This window comes from Sturnira hondurensis, unplaced genomic scaffold, assembly GCF_014824575.4.
Source record: "Sturnira hondurensis isolate 20B ecotype Veracruz unplaced genomic scaffold, ASM1482457v3 Scaffold0016462, whole genome shotgun sequence".
Lineage (NCBI taxonomy): Eukaryota > Metazoa > Chordata > Mammalia > Chiroptera > Phyllostomidae > Sturnira > Sturnira hondurensis.
In genome coordinates this window covers 9,771,308-9,796,008 of record NW_028089093.1, presented here as the reverse complement: position 1 = coordinate 9,796,008, position 24,701 = coordinate 9,771,308, and the positions used below count along the sequence as shown (strand labels likewise).

Here is a 24,701-nt window from a genome sequence, read left to right as displayed (position 1 = left end):
CACAGTCTTATTTTCACATTAGTTCAAAACAAAGAAAAATATGAGAAGACAACCACTCTATACTGTGACTATTTAGGTAGGTTAATAAATTAAATTAACTGTAATTGAAATTTTTCTGATGGATTAAGTACTTTTATAAAGCAAAACTACTCCTGACTATACCCATTAAAAAAACTATTTAGATCAGTTAGATTTCAATCACTAATAGTTAGTTTTAAAGTTAGTTTTACATATTTCTTAAAACCATGATTTAAAATATGATTGAGGAAAATCTATAATAATCTAAGGAAAATATAAATTATTTTATATCTATTAGCTACTCTTTATAATTAAAAATCCAATAAAATTTCAACTCTTCGCATGGTTATATAATTACCTCTAACATTTCTTACTGGATCACAGGGGAGGCAGATAAATGTGAGTGAAATGGAGAGAGACTGCAGAACCGACATGACTATGGCTATTAGTCCTATTATACTAAAAGTGTTTTGTTTAAACATATTTATACTTTCCTAAGATCTATAAATATACTATTAAAGAATAATTCAGTAATATTATTTCAGTTCTGTCTTGGGAATGTCTATTATGAATAAAAATAAAGAGTAATGTAAAATAACATGGAAAGGCTTTGTCTCAGTCAGGGTGAGTGCGAACTGAGTGGAAAGATAAAGAATCACTGATACTCAGGCATGAGCCAGGTAGACTTCATCTGCTCAAGACAGGTTTTCAGAGCATCTCATCATTCTTAGAGGTGATAGTTATTTCTTTTTATGAGATAAATTTAAATTTGGGAGATGGCTTTAAGATAGAATTTTTACTTTTTATTACTGAGGAAGTGCTTTGTTTAATTGATAGAAAGGGAATTAATTTTTTAAAAAAGGAGGAGAGAAGGGGAGGAGGAAGAGATAAGGGAAGAAGGAATAGGTAAGAACAAACAGTCAATTGTGTATACTTTTTTAAAAAATTGTAAATACTAAGGTAAATTGTTTTTCCACACAGCTGGTTTTCCTTTGTTACTTCCCACGAGCATTGCATTTTTTCCTGATAGTGCTTTTATAAATGGTTTTAGAAAAGTTAAGATTTTAAAATGTTTTAAAAGCTAAGAACCCATACATGTCTATCAAGTTTTATAGTATGAATAATGCAAATTTCTCTGACAGACACATATAATAATTAAAAACTACTAAAATTTCTTTTAGCCCAAGTAGATTTACTTCATAAAATGGGAAATTATGGAAGCATATTTTTTTTTAAATATTTTATTTATTTATCTTTAGAGGGGAAGGAGAGGGAGAGAAACATCAATGTATGGTTGCTTTTTGTGCATCCCCTGCTGGGAGTTGGCCTGCAGGGAACCAGCCTGCAACCCAGGCATGTTCCCTAACTGGGAATCGAACCGCAATCCTCTGGTTCGCAGGCCCGTGCTCAATCCACTGATGGAAGCATATTTTTAACACGCAAAATTAATGGTGACAAAAATGTCAGTAAAAAACCAAACCATTAGGTAATATATCTTTATATCTTGTTTATATTCTATTCATATTAAACTTGTATGTAAATTGGAAGGTATACAAATTGATGAAAATGTGTTATATGTTTGTTTTCCTCTATGTAGCAAGAAAAATGTAAGGGTGGGAGGTGGGGATGGCTGGGGTGGGGGGACATGGTGGGGGACATGGTGGGGGAAAATGGAGACAACTGTACTTGAACAACAATAGGAAAAAAGAGGAAAAACCTTCAAAAGATCATTCAAAATTAAGCTTCTTAAATTTGAAAGGAGCAAAGGCAAGCCTATCCTGTTTATATTCAAACATTTGCAAGTACCTATTACCTGGCTTTGAAATTTTGATTTCACTTAAAAATGTAATAAAATTTCTTTACTAGGGCTGTATTTTCTTACCCTTTATGATTAAAATTTTATAAAGTAACTAAATAAACCATCATAACAACAAACTAACCTGAACCAAGATTTGGCCACTTTGGCTATAACCACAGTGAAACAATTATGGTGAATTAATGCATACTTACAAGACGGACTGTTTGGAGTTTTTCTGTCAATAAACTCATTGAAATTTAAAAGAAATTCAGTGTTATTGTCTGATATTTTTAGGTCATTGCAGTAATCTCTGAAAAAAATATTTGAAGACATTGGGTATTAAAATCAAAACATTAAAAAATGTACACAGTAATTATAGTAAGTGTAAACACCTTTTTTCCCACCTAGCTATAATGACTTTGCAAGCCACTGATCTTCTTGTTACCTCCATTTCCTCATTTCTGCATCAAAACAACCCTTTCACAATAAGTGGTATTATAGATAATATATATTAAGCACAACTTCTGGATAGTACATGATCAATCAATGTTATAAGAATAAGAATGCCATAAGAATTATCACTGTAAGTTGTAGGTTTGCAGTTTTCATATAGAAATTAACCGAGAAATTTAAAAATATTCATTTTCACTAATTCCATAATAAACCCATTATATGTTATCATTTTATTAGAAATTACTGTATTTAACAAAAGTAAAGCCATTTAAAAAGTGGCACTGATTTAACCATCTACAAATCTCTAATTCCTAACTTAAGAAAGGACAAGTGTACGTCTGCATTCAAACAATTCAGGATTTTGTTTTGGTACATGAAAACAAATGTTCTGATGCAGACTTGCATTTGGAAAAGAGAGGATTATTTAATAATCCTTTAAGACAGTTGTCTATTCTTTTTTGTTTTTAGTCCTCAACTGAGGATTTGTTTACTGACTTTAGAGAGGAAGGAAGGGGGTGGGGAGAGAGAGAAGATGGGGAGAGAGAGGGAAAGAGAGGGAGGCAAAGAGAGAGAGAGAGGGAGAGAGACATGAGAAACACTGATTTGTTGCTTCCTGTAGGTCCTCTGACCAGGGATAGAACTCACAACCTTGGTGTATGGGATAATGCTCCAACCAACTGAGTCATCAGGTTAGGGCTATGTCCACTTTTTTTAAAGAGTTGTGATACTGAATTTGAAACAATGTCAATGAACTTTTTGTACTGTTTCATTAAAACCAATACACTACTTACACTTTGAATGAATCACTTTGCATCTATGATTCTATAACATAATTGGTTATTTGAAATATATGAGTTAGGCCGGTCTTACAAATGATGACACATTTCATTATATAGTACTGACAATGTACGCTCATTAATAGCATCACTGATCTCAACAAACAGGTCTCAATATTGGGAGTTCACAGTAATAAATACAACTTTCCCAAAATTCTTTTTTTAAAGATTTTATTTATTTATCTTAGAGGGGAAGGGAAGGAAAGAAATATCAATGTATGGTTGCCGCTCATGAGTCCCCTGCTGGGAACTGGCCTGCAACCCAAGCATGTGCCCTGACTGAGAATCAAACCACGGTACTCTCGTTCGCAGGCCCGCCCTCAATCCACTGAGCTACACCAGCCAGGGCCAAAAATTCTTATTTTTATTTAAAAGCTCAGGTTTTGTCATTGGCAACAAATACTCTCAGTTATTTCCTTCAAAGTAAAAATCTCATTTGATTGATTTTTGAGGAAACATTTTCCAAATACCCAAGTCATTCTTCAAGTAAAATTATAGTTCATGAAAAAAGCACCTACTTCGGCTCTCAATTCAAATAATCAGATGAGTGTTTTCCTTTGAGACAGCCAAGTTACTCTGACACACTACAGAAATTGCATCTTCATTGCACAACATTAAAAGATATATTCAAGGGTAAAACTTCGATAAAATTAGTAATTTTCACTGCTCCAATCAAGGATATTTTAAAGTACAACTGCCTTTTCCCCTGATCCAGGTGCCTGGCAATGACGATTGCAATGGCACTTAAGTGCTACCACCTTAATTTCTATGAAAGTGACAGCTCACCATTGCTTTTGTGCTGTCAATGCAAATGACAATATGATGAAACAGAGAGACATCATGGCAGTGTTAGGAAAACAGCTTTGACCTAGTGGATTCTCTGAAAGGGACTCTGGACACCACAGGATTCTGAGACCAAACTTTGAGAACTGTTGTACTAAGTAGTTTTGGAAATTCAGAATAAATATAAGGCAACGTAAATGTAGGATTGCAGTTGTAATTAGTTTGATACAACCAACAGATTGGTCAATCAAATATTCAAGACAAAAATTCAATTAAGTACTAGTCATTTTTCAGATGCAAGTTCATTATCTAAATACAAAACCTCAGAGGAGAGCAGAAAGAAATAGAATGTCAGAACTTCAAAAACAAAACAAAACAAAGCCAAACAAAATAAACAAAAACTTCATAGTTCATGAAAAATTCTAGTTTAGAAAGGCAAGGTTGAGAAAGTTTACATGATTTGTACTCATATTATTAGAGCTGAAAGTGACTTCTGACAATGCTAGGCTGTTTTGGAAATCACATTAGCCTAGCAGTCAAAGGCCACTATATTGAATTTTGGTGTCACAAAATTGGAAGAAGTAAATAAAATGTTGCTAATAATTATTAACAACCTAGTTTAGAATCCTGAGCTATTAAAAAGTATTTCTATAACTATATTGTATATTTGCTCAATTAATCCTCCAAACCACTTTATCAGAAAGTATTTACTATTTTAAAGGTGAGGAAACTGAGACGCCAAGATGTAAAAATATTTACTCAAAGGTATGTAACTAGCAGATACTCAAGCCCTGAGGAGAAGCCAAGTCTCCACATCCCTAATTAGTGGTATGTTTTAACCATACCAAGGGCTTTGAACTTTCACTCTGGGCCCTTCTGTTATTGCCAAGCTCCAGGCCAAAAGCAACTTTGACCTTTTCCAATAGGAGGCCTTTAGTGTTGTGAGCAATAATTTAGACAAAGTCTTTTTAATTTTTTTCCTTGCTTGTTGGCTTGTGCTGCATTTTGAAGTAGTGTAACGATAGCCAGAGAGAAAGGAGAATGAGGACTAGATGGGGGCGAGAAACAGGACTGGAAAGAGACTTTGCTGGGTGTGATGGTGCACAGTGCAGTGCGCAGATGATATTTTGTTGGGTTGTGCACCGGAAACCTGTATAATTTTGTGATCCAATGTCACCCCAATGACTTCAATATAAAATAAAAATATCATTGACCTTCCAGATATTAGTGATTACTTCTGATTACAGTAAACATCACCCTGTCAAATAATAATAGTCTGACATTTACTGACGGCAAAAACCGAAAAGTGTTGAAAGCACCCTGAAGAAGAGCTCTTGAATTCATATGGGAACAAAAGTGAAAGGATTTTAAAAATGAATCACGAGAGTAAACAATGAATGCTCTGTTAGCGGAGGACTTCTTCACTAATAAGAATGATGAAGAAGGACCACAGAAAATTACCCACCATGAGGAGTGTGGTGCCTATTCTCCAGGAAATAAGTAGCCAGAGGCTGATGGATACACAGGGTCCAGCAGAAGTAACACCACTGTGTGTGGTTGGTAATGTCTTGCACAAGGTGGACAGCAATGTGAACATTTTACCTAATATGTTACATGGTGTGCTTGAATGTGACATGGTTACATTACAGAATTACATGCTTATGACTTTGTAATAAAAAAGGGTGCCAGACCCTATATTTGAGAATCGAATATGGGGTTAGACAGACAGCATTGATGTTGGTTGCCTGGTAGCCTAATGGTTACTCCACACAGGCCTGGGAGCTTGAAGACTCAAGATAACCACTCTTAGGTCGTCATCCCAAAGGAACCACACATGACAGGGGCGCAGAGCAATAGCTGTAGTTACCAAAACTGCTAAATTCTTCCCCCAAACCTACGGGAAGACCTGCTGATACACCTTCTGCGAGGTACTGTTTCTCTAAAAGGGATCAATTTTACACACATTGATTGTTATTCCAGCTCCTTTAGGAAATTGATTCCTCAGAAAAGTGAATCCGCAAGGTGGAGAAATATTTGCATAGCTTTGAAGGAACAAACCAACTTCAATTTGCTCGAAATACCTTCAGGGCCTGAAGGGCCAAAATACCTTTCGGTCACCTTCTGTTTCTGACCAAATGGGCTTTGAAACTTACAAGAATTTGAAACTACAAGACCTTTAGTATTAGAAATCTGGAAAATGAATTATTTCTAGAATACTTAAAATTAGTTTGTTCTCATTCTGGTCAACAAACTTACATACTGAACTTTAGACTATCACATCTTGTTATATATTTCTCATTCTAATTGATCTCTGAAGTGCCCTCTCAACCCTGACTATCCAAGAAAGATACTGACAACCATAAGTTTTAGACTTCTCATCCCTAAGACTGCATGCTTCTTAAAGGCAGGAATGTTCCATGCATCTAAACTCTCATTGTTTTCCTTTTACAGTAGTTTTAAAATTGAGGAAACTGCAAAAACTGATGATTAATCAAGATCAAATACTTACTTTATTTAGGGATTAACAAAAATGGTTATACCTTTACAATTTGTACGCTTTATTCTTTAAATTATTTAAAAGCAACTGCTCTTTAACCCTGTTTATTAAACAACAATCCTGGCCCTGGACGGTGTGGCTCAGTTGGTTGGAGTCATCCTGTAGGCCAAAAGGTTGTGGGTTTGATTCCCCATCAGGGCACATTCCCAGATTGCAGGTTCAATCCCCAGTCTGGGCACATATGAGAAGGCAACTAATCAATGCTTCCCTCTCATACAGATGTCTCACTCTGTCTCTCGGCTTCTGTCTCTGTTCCTCTCCTACCCCTCGCCCCTTACTTCCTCTCTCTCTAAAAGCAATGAAAAAATGTCCTGGGGTGAGGATTAAAAAAAAGTAAATAACAATCTGTCCTCCTCCCCTTCCTTTTACTATCTCTTACTACAACCATAAATAATAGCTATTTATTTAGAACTCATATTTTACCAAAATCTCTGGTAAATACATTTCATGCATTATTTCATTTAAAGCTTCTACAAACTCTATGACACAGGTATTATTGATACAACATTAGCAAAGAAGGAAACTGAGGTACAGAGGGTTTGAGTGATACAGCCATAAAAATGAACATCTGGGTAACAGATCCAGGTAGTCTTGCTCTAGAGTTTGCTACACTGTTTCTCATTAATAATCCATAACTGCTATCCTATCCCATATGGCTTTCTATGTTTTCTCACCAATTTTTCTTTTTCCCAATTTTCTATCATTTATTTTCCACAACTCTTTGAATATAAATTCAATACTCACTTTTCCAGGAAAACTTCCTTACAAAAATATTTTACTCAGATATACTGAATGTTCTTTTGATAGCCATTAGCATTTGTATATTTAATATGCATGCTAATATATTAGAGTAATAAGAAAACTGATTCAAATCCCGTATTATTTAACATCTCTAAAACCATTCCCTGATCTTTGAAATGGGATAATGACACTATTGTATTACAGAGTTCTTTGGGGCAGTAAATGTAATTATGCATGTAAAGAGCTTAAAACGTGTCGAAGTGGGCATTCATCGCTTTTTGCCACAGTTACAACATCACTTCCATTCTCTGGTATTTTTGCTCTTGGAGAAGAAAATACAGGACTCTATGAGGCAGTCAGCAAGGCTGTCTACTCCAGGGAACATGGGAAAGATATTACCAGATCAAGGGGTTGGAATGTGGGGTGTCGTAAGGGATGGGGTGTGTCTGAGTATAGTCCAAAATGGAAAAGAAAATTAGTGAGTAAAAAGAGGTAAGGGGTAAAAACAGTCCCTTTAGAAACTGAGAAAAGGTTGGTGTGGCTGGAATTTAGAGCAAAGGTTGGCTAACTTTTTCTTGAGAGGTCAGATAGTAAATGAACCGGGCTCAGTGGGTTACATAGTGCCTATGCCACAGCTATTCAACTTGGCCATTACAGTGAAAGACAACACATCAGGAAGTGAGCATGGCCGTGTTCCAATAAAACCATTCGTATACAACAGCCCAGCAGTCTGGAGGCTATAATTTGATGGCCCTGATCTACAGTAGAAAGAACCACATTGGTAAACTGGGACCTAGTGCCAGGGCATTTGAAAGTCATAATATAAAGGACGGACTATGGTGAGGACAATACTGAACCATTGGTTAGTATTTAGCAGATGAGAAACATTTTATTCACATTTTAGAAACCTTCTGGGTTACAAAAAGTAGACAAGGTTGGGAAACAAGGGGCAGTTGCTGGAGGTGGAGAGACAGTGAGGAGGCAGCTGCAGCAGTTCAGGAAAGAGAAGGCGGTGGCCTGCTCCCAGACAAAGGCATAGGTTTGACAGACAGACTGCACACTCACGAGGCAAATTCTGTTTGGTAGGACTTAGGGATTGATTAGAAGTTAGATATAACACAAAGGGAATAAAGACAACTACCAGGTTTCAAAACTGGGCATTCACTGAGGCAACACAGGAAGAAAAGTTCTCCAAAGAGGACAAATGTTAAGGAGATACTGAATCTGAACTATGTTAAAGAGACTCCTGTTAGGTTTCCATAAATACAAGTGTAACAATGAAACATGTAGTATAGATATAAATCCTGAAAATAAATATATTGTTGTTCCTATACTGTAATCTATAATGTCAATAAACCACACAATATGTCTATTTTGTTTCTAGATGTTATGGCCATCTTGTAGATTGAGAAGGCATCACTCCCAGCTGTATTGGAGACCCAGAACAAGAGGGGAAGAGAGCCTAAGGCAGCGCCCTCGTGGAAGGGATCAGAAGAAAAGAAGCATATGGAATAGAGTGAATATGCACCAGGCAGGGAGGACGACTTTAGGAGTAGTGTGCCATCAAGCAAGACGTGGCAGAGTGTCAAAGAAGGGTGTGATGAGGATCATAAATACTGAAAAATCCAAGCAACAGAAGATGCTTAAGGGCAGAGTCATCCATGAAGCCAAAAATATGCTTTGTTAACAGAAACTTTTCAAAAGGTAACATATATTCCCTATTTCTAGGAAGCATAAAAAAATTCAGGTTTCCTTATGCAAAAGTAACATAAAAGAAAGACTTCGACCAGCTTTTATGGGCCTTTTTGGGGTTCTTAGAGTAATTTCTTTGAGAAGTATAAAATGTGAGAAATTCACAATGCAAGTTCCTGAATCTATTTTCTTCAATAATTTAGTCTAGATCAGCAAGTCAACCTGTGTGCTGCAGGAATTTAAAAAAACATGTAATACCTGGCTATTCAGTCAGGGCAATGACCTCTTTTCTCTCAGACTGTCACATAAAAAATGCCAACATCCTGCACAACAATAGCCTTCCACTGTGAATGAATCAAAACTATGCCTTTTTTGGTCAGATCAGCAAAAAGTATATTTTTTGGTGTCCTGCAGTATTTTAGTAATTAGTTTGTATGTGTTATGAGATGAAAAAGGTTGAAAATCATTAATCTAGATTAATAAAAATTATATTAAGTTCAATATTACATGTGTCAGCTAGAGAGTGGGAATCAAACACTAAGAAAAGGAATAGAATTTAAAAAATACACTTGGATAATTGAATAGAGTGTCAAATAATTACAAGAAAAAAGATAAAAATGTATACTTGGAATAGACAAGGGGGATTATACGAGGAAGAAATAATATTGGGCAGGAGGAATAAAGGTCAATCTCGAAAAGTATGCATGAAAACGTCACTATATAATAACATGTTTTCTCAGAAAGTTGTATTATTGTATTAAAACATTAATACGAGGTTAAGACCTTCTATGAGATATATATATTCTTATGTGTATGTATATACCTATATATCTGTACATATCTATCTGTGTATATATATATATACACATATATATACATGTAAAACACACATACCCAGAGTCTGTATATATATATATATAAACATGTAAAAACACAGATACCCAGAGTCTGTATGGCACACACACACACACACAGGCAGTAACACAATTGGTCATTTTGTTGCATAGTGAGCTGCAACAGAAGCAACCCAAACATCTGTCTTGTTCACTGTCATGTCCCCACGTCAGCCACAGCTTAGCACAGTGAGTACCTGCTCACTCTGTACCTGAGTGGCTAAACAGATGAATGAGCAGGGTTGTCTGTCAGTTTTAAAGTTATTGTTCCCTTTGGTTTCATAATTTGGCATGAAATGAACCAAGAGCAGTCTTGACTCCAAGTCAGAACTGTTATCATTCACACAAGCTATGAAAAATAAAAATAAATAAAATACAGTAAAATAAGAACAAAACTGACCTTGGTGCTAAGAATGTATATCCATATTCTTCAAAATTATCTGGCTTCAGTGTCTCTGAATCTGCAAAGATAATGTTACAGAGTTAGATGAGCAACCCAGAATATAGCTCCTGAGATTCTATGGCAATAAGAAGGCATTAGAAAGGTAATCTAATAAGAAAAGTTAAAATAGTCTACTTATATCCCAAATCAAAACACATCAATTAATAAAATTTCCTCCATACTTACAGAAATAAAATCAACTTTAATTTTATAATATGGATTAAAAAGTTATATCAGAGAAGATGCTGTGTTTATAATTTTCCCACTTACTAATAACTGTACTATAACCACAATGATTGATATCAATGTTACATCGGAGGCATTTTATTTAAAATGTCAACATAAAAAGTTTTACCAATATTATAGTAAAGAAAATGATTTCAATAAATGCCTTAGTGAATTAGTGACATTCTTCACATTAGTTTGAATTAGTAAGTGGAAGGATAAAAACACACAAGTATTTGTCTAAGAAAAAACTTGAATGTGAAACAGGTTCTATTTGAAAACACAAGCATGTTTTTTCCCCATATTTGGCCACTAAGATTTGAGCGATCATGGAGGAAAATATAGCAAATGAGATGCACAAAGGATAATATCCAGTAGGAATGGAAAAATCAGTGGAAATGTCAAGTGTACTAAACAGAAAAAAAATGAGCAACAAGAAAATACTTGCCCTTCATTTTGCCCTTTTTTGCTGTCAAAATCCATCAGAAAGAGAAAGCAGGGAAACAAAAAAAAAAGAGGGTAAAGCAAAGGGGGTCACAAACAATATTTTATTCAATGATTTTCTTGAATAAAAATATTGTGTATAGATCAAAGGTTCATTTATGTACAGCTGTAGTCTGGAAAAGAAGACACATATTTTTGAAAAATAGAAAGCATGTCCTGTCAGCTACTCCTAGAGCACTCTCTTGGACTGGAGTTATTTCAAGGGTCCCTTTTGCAAAGTGTTTAATGCAGGTGCAATACCAATGCTGTTAGCCTATAAACAGAAGCATTTACCAATCATCCAAGACCCACCAGTCACCCCCTCATTTATCCACAAAGAACTAGCTCATGCAAAGTTGCTGGTTGTTAAAAGACCATCATATCTTTCAAGTGACCGTGATAGAAATGTATAAAATACCACAATATGCTATGAGAACCAGGGCTATAGAGACAAAGAAAGGACTGACATAAAAATGAAAACAAATCTAGTTTACTTAAAGTCATATATAAAAGGTATACATAAATATACATATTTTTATTTTATTGTACCAAAATATTTATGTTGTTAGTAATAATTGAGTGGTGTGCCAAGGATATGATGGTCATTTTACTTTACTAAATCTAGTCACCCCAAACAAAGATTAATGATGACTTGAAATGTGCACTAGTGTTAATAATTACTCCACATTCCAAATGATGCTTTAAAAACACCTAACTCATTTGAGTTACTGAAGACATTAATTTGGATTATGAGAAAAGAGTTCATTGCCAAACCAAAGCCAAAAACTGGTGCAATTTAATGTATTCAAACAAAGTAGACCATGTGGAGCACAATATTACTCTCGCCAGGAGCAACGACAACAAGAAAACAAAAGAGACAAAGAAAAGGTAAAGCTTTACTAGCACAGTGCCATGAGAAGGGCATGTGAACAGTTTGCATCAGCTGGCAGACCCTTAAAACAACAGCAACAGAGGACACAGCACTGCAATGATTCTATGAGCACAAAGCAAGGCAGGGAAGGGTGGTGGGGACTGCCAGTGAGACTGGAGTACCTGCTCATATTCTATCCATGTAGAATATTTCTTGTTCCTTGCATGTTTGGGATGGGTTAGAATCATTGCTGTAGATTTGGTAATAACAGCTACTAAAATGTGTAAGCCTTGGGTATTCCAAAATCTAGTCAATCTAGTCATCTTTGAACATCTGATACTAGCAGATAACAAATAGACCCTAAAGTCGCTTTCACAGTACTTACATCTGGCCTGAGTTATTGTCTCTTCTATTTTGGCTTTTATATAGTAAAAACTGTAGGTGGGTAATACCAAGGCCAAACTGCAATAGAAACAAGAGAAGCATAAACACAAACAAACAAAAATGAAACATAACTTAAAAAACACGTCAAGTTCATGGAAAATTCAGAAATCTTCCTCATGGGAAGGAAAAGTCATATTACTTTGATAGGAATGCATTCAGCTAACAGAGGACTTAATTCTGTCTTGCCATCCTGAGTCATCCAGTTCTCTACACTGTAGAGGATCCGAAGAGACATATGGAAAATAAACTTCTAAATATGCCCATATGTTAGCTGAGAAAGAAATGTCATGGGTACTATATATCCAGAACTGTGTATTAAAACACTCTGAGTGTTGAAAAAGAGTAATTCTAGGGTATGTTTAAACAAATAAACTTCATGAATTATATGTAATGTTGAAGTGCTTTGTAGCAAATGCATGCTATTAAATTATAAATGTATTATTATATGTATATATGTACATAATCACCTGAAACATATCCTTTAAAGATAAGTCCACAGTCTGTTAATAGAAAAATTCAAATTCCTTTAAAGCACTAAGAAAGGTTTCTTGCTCATCCCATAGTTTCTTAACCAAAACTTCAAGTTCATTTATTGTGGACGTTCCAAGCACTTAGTAAGTTGTTGTCAGGTACAAGAGAACATACATCATGAGCTGAGTACTGTACAAAAGTCGTGGGCTACTCTAAACTTTAGAAGATGTGCAAACTGGAGGAGAACCCAGTGCAAATCTTAGATCAAGTTCAGAAAGTTTTAGACATGAGACTGTCAGACAAACCTGTCTTCAAACCTTGTCTTAATGACTAAACAAAATAATGAGCTGACAGGCAGGTAGCCTTACTACTGTGAAGTGGTCAATTAATAAATCACATAATGCACTAGAACTGTTAAAAGATGTCAGAATGTTTGAATATTGTACAACTTCCAGTAATACTAGTGCATATATGTAGTTCTTTTACTCTCAAACTGGCTAATATACATGGAAGGACACAACTAATTATTTCATATCCACATTCACTATTGCAAATGACCTTTGCAATTCTTTTAATACAGAAGGAAACTTATGAACTAATGAGTGAAAAAATTAGTATATCTCAAAGATGGACAGCGAGACTATTTTTAAAAAGGGAAGCTAGATTCACTCGACCAACCGAGTCATTCGGCATTTGCCTTTAATATTTAATATAAAATTTAGCAATGTACAGGAAAAGGTGTGCATACCCAGGTTTCCAAATATGTCTAGGCATTTGCAGGGGATCCTCTTTAAAATAATTCAAGCCTCATGTTTCCAAGGATTTTGGGCTGATGTCCAAACTATAATCACATTACACATTTTATGGACAATACAGAACAGAAAAACCCACAAAACTCCAGGTTTTCCATCTTATGAATATGTAGCTAAAAATTCATTTCATGAAGCATAACAATCAATGGTTTATTTGTTACAACTTAAATATATGGTCAAGATGGCAGAATGGGTGATTGCTTGTTATTTCCAGCTCCCAAATCTTTCTCTATCACTAAGTAATTCATAGACTTTCTTCATGAATAAAGGTCAGAGAGATAAAATGTTACCTAGATTTAACGAAAATCTCTACATTCATTTTATAGGTAACTTCCTGTAAGTGGATGCAGGGATTAAAATTAAAGTCAGCAGCACAATTAGCCTGAAAGCAAGATGACCTTTCATGATTCACTTGCCATTTATAAAATGTAGAGCAGAATTACTGAGCATTTGAAGACTGTCTCCTAAAAATTCCCCACAAGGGAAATTAGGACATTTTTACTCCCCCATTTTTCAGCATTTATTGCTAAGAGAAACTTCTAATTAAAACAGATAACATTATACCATGCAGCTGCCCCAATGTCATTCTCTGTAAGCTTGTACTACGTCTCATGTACCCTGGGAAATAGTGTGGAAAGTCACGAGGGATACAATAAAAGTTTTAAAATCGACACATTAAATACCTATCTGGCCTGCAAGTCTCACGTTGTTATTTCCATCTTAAGGCAACGGTTATTTCTTCAATCTACAGCAGATAAGATCTTTACCCACATTCCCAAAGATGCCCTCATATACAGCCTTTGCTGTCTCTCTCCATATAAATCCAACAGACCAAGGCTGGTTTATTTTCTCCTAGAGATTCAAGTCTAATGAAGCCAGTGGCCACCAGATGCATGGTAGATCCCATGTAATATTTTTGTGACTCACATAAACATGGTTAACTATTTAAGTGGAATATATCACACTTTTCAACTCAATCATTTATCACTGTCAAACCAAACTCTTCATTAAAAATGAGAGAACTCTATCAATATAATTAATTACTGTCATTTGAAATGTGGTTTTTAAATTATATCAAGACTTAAGAACATAAAAATCACTACGTGAAATTTGGTACCATATTCATTAAATCAATACATGTCATTTTCTTCAATTCAGATAGAACATTTTGTTCTAAATTGTTATTTGTGAACGTATTTGTGCAGAGATACAGGGAAGTACTTACAACGGGAAGGGATTGAAACTGGCTCAATGCCACGGACGAGGGAAGGGAATGCAGGTGGGAGACACGCAGTAGGGATGTTAGGCCTGTTCAGAAAGCAGTGATTTGTGTGGGGAGGGCAGAGGGAGAAGCGACAGGGCAGGTGGGTTGGGTTAGACACACGTATGTATCAGACCTGGAACTTCCAATCTAACTTGGGTGAAAGTAGCAAGAGACTAAAGTTTTGTGAACAAGAAATGACATGCTCAACACTGGAGAGATAAACATTAATCTGGCCACACTATGTGTTATATCTGGGTGTGTGAGGAAAAGGGGTCGAATGTCTGGGACATTTGAGAGACTACTCCAAACACACTTCAATAAGGTCTAATGAAAATTGAAAACTCCCAAAGCATAATTATAATTGCAGTAGGACCACCTGTCATTGTTGAATCCCTGTCAGGGCCAAAAGGAAACTGTTTCTAACTCAGAATTTGTCCATGTCAGAACAGAGAGGTGTGGAGCGCATTCCTCACAGCANGCCACACTATGTGTTATATCTGGGTGTGTGAGGAAAAGGGGTCGAATGTCTGGGACATTTGAGAGACTACTACAAACACACTTCAATAAGGTCTAATGAAAATCGAAAACTCCCAAAGCATAATTATAATTGCAGTAGGACCACCTGTCATTGTTGAATCCCTGTCAGGGCCAAAAGGAAACTGTTTCTAACTCAGAATTTGTCCATGTCAGAACAGAGAGGTGTGGAGCGCATCCCTCACAGCACATCCAGTATTTTGTTTTTTCACAAAGTCATCTCTAAAGAGACAGGGCTCCTAGACTTCCTCTGTCCCGTTATGCCTTTTTATTCAAAACTAAAAGAGGAAAGCTAGCAACAGTCATAAAAAATGAGAAAATACTGGTTTGCACAAATATATAAAGACTGTGTTTGTATAAAGAGGTGGCTAGTAGAAATGAGAGAGAAATCAGTAGACAAATAAAATAATTAAACCAGTCATTCTGGTGTTTCTCAGTAGGCTCAAAAGTATGTCAAAAAATGAAAAAGTGGAGAAAGATTGGCATGTATTCAGTCATGACATTAACATCTATGTTCTCTTCTTCTGTATCTACTCCGTATACCCTCTTAGAAACACAAAAGGCAACAGTTCCCAATGATAATACTATGACTCTAGGGAAACTCCAGCACTCTGGGCTCCCCCGAAAGGTTATGTGTAGGTTGGGGAGGCTGGTAAGGACCAGTTGAGCACACTATATGCTATTATATGTAGTTAGGCTACATATTAACTACATAGTGATATGTAGCCAAAGAGTCCTTCAGACTTGAACACTTCAATGAAAGTTTGAACACCATTCTTTGAATTTGACAGGGTGAGAGAAATTAAAAACCTTAATCTTTAATTCTGTAAATATTTATGGAATGTCTACTATGTGCCACAGTCTCATGTGCTGAGGATTCAAAAGTAAGTGAAGAAGGCAACAGTCTTAGAATCTAACATGCTTTTATACCGTGTTATTCTGTCCAATATTCCAAGGCCCAGTCCATTGGAGGGATTGGGATATTGCCAAATAACTACTCATGAGAATAAATTATATGAACTGAACATTTTATATCAGATTATTCTATGATGTAATAAATTTACATTTAAGTTAATTTACAGCCTAAAATGTGAGTAATGTAAACTAATGAGGAAGTCAGTTGAGGTAATTACTACAAACTAAGGGTATATTGTCAATATTTATTGTTACTAGCATAAGTATACAGAATATCAAATATATTTATGTCACACGTGATATAAACTTAGTACTAAATTTTACATTCCTAACTTTTCCCCATATTTTCATTTTGAAAAAAAGAACCTAAGATTTTAAATACTTTAGTGTTGGAAAAGGTAACATTTCCATTTTAATTACACTGAAAATACCTTATTAAAATGCAGACTTAATATTCATCCATTGGAAAATGGCTACTAAAGTTGGTGAGAGACACTGAAAGGAATATTCTTTTATGCAATGTATATGTGCATTTCGCTGATTACCTGTAATCTGTGCCATTGACAGGAGTCCAAGTGTATGTCCTGTTTCCTTTGTCAATGTATCTCTACAAAAAAGTTAGACACAGTTATTATCACCTTTTCTTCTATGTAAATTTACATGAAGAGCAGAACGTGAGGATCTATTTTTAAATTTAATGGTCATTCTGTTATGGGTAAAGGTGTGCATAAAGCAAAAATTCAGGGCAAAAATAAACATATTCAAATAAATTTTAAGGACTTACAAATGTAAATCTTTGTAGTTTATTAACCACCAAATTATTAACCCCCAAACTTGGAAAATTTATTTCCTGAAAAATACATTTTAAACATATTTTTAAAAATATTTTATTTATTTATTTTTGAGAGAGGGGAAGGGAAGGAGAAAGAGTGGGAGAGAAGCATCAATGTGTTGTTGCCTCTCATGTGTCCCCCACTGGGGACCTGGCCTGCAACCCAGGCATGTGCCCTGACTGGGAATCAAACCAGTAAGCCTTTGCTTCACAGGCCTGTGCTCAATCCACTGAGCTGCACCAGCCAGGGCTGAAAAATAAAATGTAATAATGGAATAGGACTGTGAAATGTTAGATAGTCTTAGATAATACATGCTAGGGTACGTATACAAGAAATGGGCAATATCAGGGAGATTACCGCAGCTTCATCATCCTCATCAGAACGGTGACATTCACTGAAATATTACTTCTGGTTAGGCAACATACTAAGCACTTTGCTTAGTCACCATCTCATGTAATCAATCCCTGGAGTGTATACTATCATTTTTCCACAAATTATTGAGGAAGAAATAAGTTTTAAAGGGGACTTTAATTAAAAGTATGACAGAAAATATATGATGACAAATTCACTGTACAGCAACTACACAATGTTGCCGCTATACATCAGATATCCTTATGGCTTTATTTATGTGAGTGGAGAATGGGAGAAGGAGGACAGGAGTACTTAGAAAGCTTTTGGACTAGTAAAATTCTTTAAAAAAATAACATTTACATACTTGTTACTATTCCAAATCATGGCAACCTAGTTTTCAGCAATTTATAAAAATAATAGCAAAATAAGATTAAGAAAATACACAAGATAATATTTTTTCACTGTTAATAACAAGAAAACTGTATAGATGAATATTGGGAAAAAGAATTTATACTGAATTAAAGAATGAAAATATTAAAGTGATTTAATAGAAATAAAGTTGATTTGTAAGTTGAAAAGAATATGCAAGACAGAGTTCTGGTTGGTGGAACAACATAGAGAAGTCGACGGAACTGATGAATGGTGTGCATCTTTCCTCTAAGGCGGTGAACAGCATAGCTAAAGTCTGAGGAAATACGTACGTAGACTTGAAGTTCCCACAAAGACTGAAATTGACATGTACCTCCCCTCATGTCCTTATAATGAGGACTCCTAATGATATTAAAATGAGGAAAGCCACATGCAAATGAAATATCATATCTAGATCTTAGCTCCACTTTAGGGAAAGATCTGCTGAGGAGAAATGTTACATAAAAGCTTAAACTAGGCCCTGGCCAGATAGCTAAGTTGGTTGGAGCATTAACCCAATACACCAAGATGCCAAGGTTGCAGGTTAAATTCCTGGTCAGGGCACACACAAGAAACCGCCAATAAAGGCATGGATAGGTGAAATGACAAATCAGTGTCGATCTCACTCTCTCAATAAAAAAATTGAACTTTCAAGCTCAACAGCTTCAGAGTTTATATTTTTTTCAAATTCTCAAATATATGAATGTACATTTACTCCACATATGACTGATAATAGATAGAAACACTCCAAATACTCCTCATATTCAAGTAAAAAGTTCTTTCATGTCATGGAATAATAAAAAAATAAAATTTTATTACATATCTGTACCAGTGATTTATGGGGTTAGTTTCGTTACCTCCTGACTTAATTTCAGATTTAAATGCAAGGCAATTTTTATACAAAGTGTATAAACAGTATACTAAGATAAATCAACCAAGAAATAAGTTAAACAAAACAAATTTAAAACCCCAAATAATTAGTACGTGGAATGCAACAATTAGAACATCTGCATTAAATTGTGCTTTATTTCTTATAGTTATAAAAATGGAGATATATATCTATCTCCATTTTTGAGATATATTTCAAGAACGTATTGTTAATATAAGAATAAATCATAAAACCCAAAGCAACATTATTTTATAAAACTCAGAGTTAAAAATCTCATTGAAAATATTCCTGCAGCAGAGTACCTTATAATTTTTTTATTTACTAGAGACACTCCTGTTTTATAAACAATATAGCTTTAACAAAAAAGAAAAACAAGCTACCAATATTAATTATTAATAACATGTATATTTTTATTTAATAATAAGCCTGACTTAATTATTACCTCATCTTGAGATTTAACCAGAGTTCTGAATGTTTTTTCTCCACTTTCTCCATCTATCATTTTATTGCGGATCTAAGGAAAAATGAACAATTACTTTATCTCAGGCACTCAATTGACTTACCAAAGTATTATTATTAAAGTATTATACCTTATTTCAGAACAAACTGAATGAAAAGGGTAAGCAGCTCTTCTCTGGGAACACTCTTTTAAAAGCTACCACATTATAGTCACTGTACATTACTTAAAAAAATAAGAATATATCATTAATGAAATATTTTCAATGAATCATCAGTAAAAAAGTGGTCAATTACTTTATAAAATTGAGTAAGGGGAAACTGTGATTTAAGAGAGGTTAAATAATAATTACATTTACATACACAGTGGCATGAGAGTTCAAAGGCCAAGCTCTTTCACGTTACATGATCTTACTCTATCACGTCACAGCACTGCACAACAGACATTCCTTATCCACCCAGAACATCCCAGCATTATGCCTTAGCCAAGGATAATTATAATAATTAAATTCTATTGTACAATGAAGGAATCAGTGTATAAAATGTATAAAGCATGTATAAATTCAGACCCATAAATTGTAAAAGAAAAAGGTGGCCATCACATAGATAAGAGAAGGAGTTAATGCATCTGAAAGAATCTTCAAAATCTCTACTTTGGAGTGTAAAAGCCACTTCAAATCCTCACTCTGCTACTTACTATCTGAGTAATGAGAAAAGCTATTTAACTTCTTGGTACCTCAAATATATCATTAGGACAACAGATTAATAATGATAATAGTAATGATGATGATAAAGCCTATTTCAAAGACTCTTGAGAATCAATGACTGACACATATTATATACTAAATAAATATTATTAATTATTGGTGATTATCTTTATCCTGATGGGGGACCCTCTCAGAGGAAGTGACATACAATTTTGGTTTTAAGGTAAAATGGAAATTCTCTGAGTAAAGAGGACGGAGACAAACATGTCAGCTTCTCTGTGCACATTGCTCATTGGGTGGCTCAATGGTTAGTTTCCCTTCAACTTTTCTTTCAACTCTACAGCCACATCCTCCATATGTATATGTTTTTTAATTGAAATTTACAAGTTTCATTTGTATTAAAATACTTAAAAACATCTCTACCTGTACAATGAGATAAAAACAAAGGTCACACACAAGTTCAAATATTTAATTCTTTTCATATGATCTTTTGGATGGGGGAGCCCACGACCTAGAATTTTTTAAAGAGAAAAAAAAAACATCCAAATTTGTGTACCTAAGAGAAGACCCAGTGCTGTGAAGCTGCTCAGCAGATCTTTGTGGAATGGGTGTTTCCTGCACTCACCTGAGGGTATTGTCCACGCCTACTGATTACACTCACCTCCACTTTAATATCATTCTCTAATTCTGCATCAAGGAAATCCAAAGTCACTGGCTCCTGAGATTTGGGGTTCTACATAAAAATTGATAATAGTTAAGCATATATAGCATTGTAAATGATGCCATATATAAAATAATTCAATTAAAATTCAAGTATAAAATGAATCTGTAAAAGTTACTTACCTAAAGTATAATAAATAGCTGACAATATAATTATATAAAGATATATTCTTTCATAGATATGTATATTTAAAATAATAACTAATATGCCAGGAATATGAGCTTTAACTGCAGCAAATTTTAATTACTAATCACCAACTAAACACAGTCTCATTTTGAGTCCCGAATTACATTTAGAATCACAAGTTTTAGGGGAAAATTACTTTTGAAGATGCACGCACAGCTTTTTTCTTTAATTAGGATGGAAAGGGGCAAAATATGACCAGGTAGATGATATATGTAGTAATAAAAAAGGAACTATATAAATATACTTTCTTACTTGTATTTATAAAGAAGTAAAAAAATTAAATGAAAGACAATATTTTAAAAACTATGTTTGAATTTGCTAAGCCCAAGAAACTCATCTAAATGTATTCTTTCTCCTGAAAATTCATAAAGATTCAAGTTTGCTTCATATATTTCATTCTTAGGAATTTTATATATATTTTAATAAGTAAGATTAAATACATTTTATAAGATAAAATTTGTGGTTAAGTAATAAGGATTTTAATAAAGATTAGCTATTGTAACTTAGTACTAACTAGAATAATAACCCCTGGGTTCACTAAATTCTGTTCTCTGTTTTAAGTTTTCCTACTTCTTGCAGGAGCCCAAAAATAAATAAAATTCACTATGGAATGAGGAAGGTTCTTTACTTATTTATAAATAAAACAAATTAAAAGTTAGCCTGGCAAATCTACCTCATATGACATTTTAAAAATTTGTCAATTACAAAATGAAAACTTATTTAACTATCTGATAAACAAAACTATACTGATTATCACACAGCACTTGCTAAGTGTAACATGCCATAATAATACAATTTCGTAGGTCAGTAGAACAACAAAATAGCAATGTGTCTATAATTTTACAGTTGCAACATTTTAGAAACTGGATATTTAATGTTTGATAAAATGAATACCAGTTAACTATGATAATTAATTAGGTAAAGTAACACAAACTATGTTGTATCAGAGCAAGGTCACTGGAATTTTATTAATTTCACCTTCACAGCCTCTTAAAAAATATGTTGAGATCATCTTTATTTAAACACTGTTTTAAGAGAACTGACTACCCAAGACAGTAACCATAATTAAAATAGATTGAAATTAACCATATGTTATATATCACAAATGGTGATAAATTATGTATGTGTGGCATGTATTAATTTATAATTCTAACCAAAATGCCTTCCTTCAAAGAGTAACTCCACTTAAACAATAAAAATGTACAATTCCCATGGGTTTTGATGAATGAGGATTTTTAAAAGCAAATTTAGATAAATATTCACTGCTTATGAATTTAATATCTAGAATCAAAGGATTTTGGAGTCCTGAAAATAAGTATTGTATCATTCATCACTGACCATTGTTGGGACAGCATCTTATTGATTTGAAATGTAGCATATTTCATAAGAAGAAAATAAAAATCAACATTAAAAATAATTCTAATCCTTTCTTTAAAAGAACAAAACTAAGAACAAAAGGACACTCTAAAGTTGACAATAGTATTAGAATTGCTTATTTAAAGTCCCATGAAATAAATTATCTTCACACAAACAACATCATACCAGCATTAAAATTTTAATAAATTCACTGCACAACAAAGTCAAAATAACCAAAACATAAATAAGAGTATTATCTTACATGCAATGGATAATGCATAGCATGACCAGACCCAAACAGCATGCATGGAGGAGGCATTATCAGGAAGAATTGGCAATATGAAGATCATGTCCCAATCCAACATATAAAGACACGGAGAAGAAAATGAAATCATAAAAGAAACATATCAGTGTATTTTTTAAATGGCAATCTGGCTGACCGCTTTTTAAAAGACCCATCACAGGCATAGTGATTGAAAAGTTCAAAAGCAGTATCGTTTAATAAGAAAGTATCAAGAGAGGCTTGAGAACTGGAATGAAGTTCCTCCACTTCCAATACTTTTGTCTTATATTTTAAATATGGAACATTTCTTATTTGTAAAATTTGATTATCAACCGACAGAATAACCACATAATCTGTGGAACGAAAATAAAAGGCAATGCTGTTAACAAATTTTAAATTGAAGTAATTAGTATTATTAAAAATACTACATACGTAGTTCTAAAAATATTCCCAAATTTCAGAAGTCTTGTGTGGTTGCTAGTTTGCCATTTGGGGGTTTCCTTAAAGGAAAACAAAAATAAAACAAACCAATTTTCAGGTTGCTCATCTTTCAATTATATCATAATATTTACATGCAATATATGAAAGTACTACAAAAATGAAAATTCACTAAGATGCACATGACTGCTAAGGTCAAAACACAGAATGAAACATGCAAGAAGAGTAACATAAAACAATTACATCAAGGAGCCACTTAAGTATAATTTTAACCTCCATAGGAATCCTAAAGACATAAAGACTGATGGCAACAACATGAAATTCAGTCATGGACTCTGAGAGCTAGAAGGAAACTGAAGTTACGAACCCAGTGACTCTACTCTTCAGAACAGCCTGGATTAGTTTAAAATCTAACAGAAGGCTGGATTGTATCCCTGGCCAAATTAAACAAGAATTTTCAAGAAATAGTGCCTGAAAATTGATGTATAGATATATTTTATTTCCTAGGCAGATATACTTTGTGGGGTAGAAAACATTAGTTTAACCCTCTTGCTTTTCAAATGAAAAAACTGAAGTACTATGGGGCTTAATTACTCAAGTTCACAGCGATGGCTGTAAGTAGAAGCAAATAAACCTCAGCTCTACCAATTTCTGGCTTAAGGATTTCTTCTTAATATCATACTACCTTTCCATTACAGATGTTCCTCAACTTATGATGAAGTTATGTTCCCAAAATCCCATCATAACTTGAGAATACTGTAAGTGGAAAATGCATTTACTACCCCTAACCTACTGAACACCATAGCTTCAGCTAACCTAATGAATGTACTCAGAACACTTACCATTGCCAGCATCATGAGAGAGTATCCTACCACATACTGCTAGCCCAAGAAATAGGTCAAAGTAGGATTCCTACTGAATGCATATTGCTTTTGCACCATTGCTAGTTGAGAAATTGTAAGTCAAACCACAACAAGTAGGGGACCATCTCTATCATGCCACAAAGTTTCTTTTGTAAGAAATATAAGCTTTTTTATGAAATCTTAAATCACATTGAACTATTTTTAAATTTTAAATTTCTTTCCTGTACTAAGCCACAGAAAGTAACCTTTTACAATAATTACTTTAGGGTGCTTAAAGAAATATGCATACATATAATAAAGTTTAGATTTTCTTGCCAAAGGAAAACAAAATTTGTAATGAGTTTGCCAAGCAACAATTCATAATGTGTATTTTTAATTTTGGACTTCTTTAATTAGCTAAAGAGAAATTTCTCTAATTTCTAATCTAAAAATATGCATTTCAAAATTTAAAAAAATTTGGCTTAAATTTTATGGCTCATAGAAACTCTCACATCAGAATTATATCTTAATTCCATTTAGAAGTTAATTTTAAAACAAATTGTTAGGATTACATGGATGTGACACTAATTTCACAATATTTAATCAATTTAGGTTTAGAAGCCATCTGATTATGACGATTATGCTGATTGTTAACATTATTATTACATAATTTGCTAGCGATTTTTAGTTATCCAATGCATACCCTCTGCCATCATTAATAATATTTTTGCTTCAACTTATTGAGAAATGATGCTCATCTTTAGCTCATGCTCTGGAAGCTTGATGTCAGGAAAGGCGGCATTAATCATACACTTTTAGAATAAGAAGCTTAATTCCGACTCTGATTTAGCAAATTTGAAGGCACTGCTGACTACATTCAGTTACCTGAACATTGGGTCTCCTTTTTCTTAAATTAATTGTTGGCATACCTACACCAATAGGCTAAAGCAACAGAAAGATGGTAATTCATCATACTACATTTCAACAGAGGTAAGGGTT

The 24,701-nt window shown here is 34.1% G+C and overlaps 1 protein-coding gene across 6 annotated transcripts in view; it reads right to left on the bottom strand.

The window, feature by feature from the left end:
• Positions 1-24,701, bottom strand: part of CACNA2D1 (calcium voltage-gated channel auxiliary subunit alpha2delta 1) — a 472,005-nt gene that overhangs the window by 35,868 nt on the left and 411,436 nt on the right. For 2 of the 6 annotated variants that reach the window (XM_037066145.1, XM_037066146.1), the window contains exons 19-25: positions 24,588-24,644; positions 20,538-20,609; positions 19,156-19,227; positions 16,778-16,839; positions 12,178-12,254; positions 10,172-10,232; positions 2,029-2,126 (exon numbers count right to left, since the gene is read on the bottom strand). In XM_037066145.1, coding sequence (XP_036922040.1) covers positions 2,029-2,126; positions 10,172-10,232; positions 12,178-12,254; positions 16,778-16,839; positions 19,156-19,227; positions 20,538-20,609; positions 24,588-24,644 — 499 coding nt within the window. The remainder of the gene's footprint in view (positions 1-2,028; positions 2,127-10,171; positions 10,233-12,177; positions 12,255-16,777; positions 16,840-19,155; positions 19,228-20,537; positions 20,610-24,587; positions 24,645-24,701) is intronic. The other 4 variants (XM_037066147.1, XM_037066149.1, XM_037066150.1 and 1 more) reach the window with 2 other exon arrangements.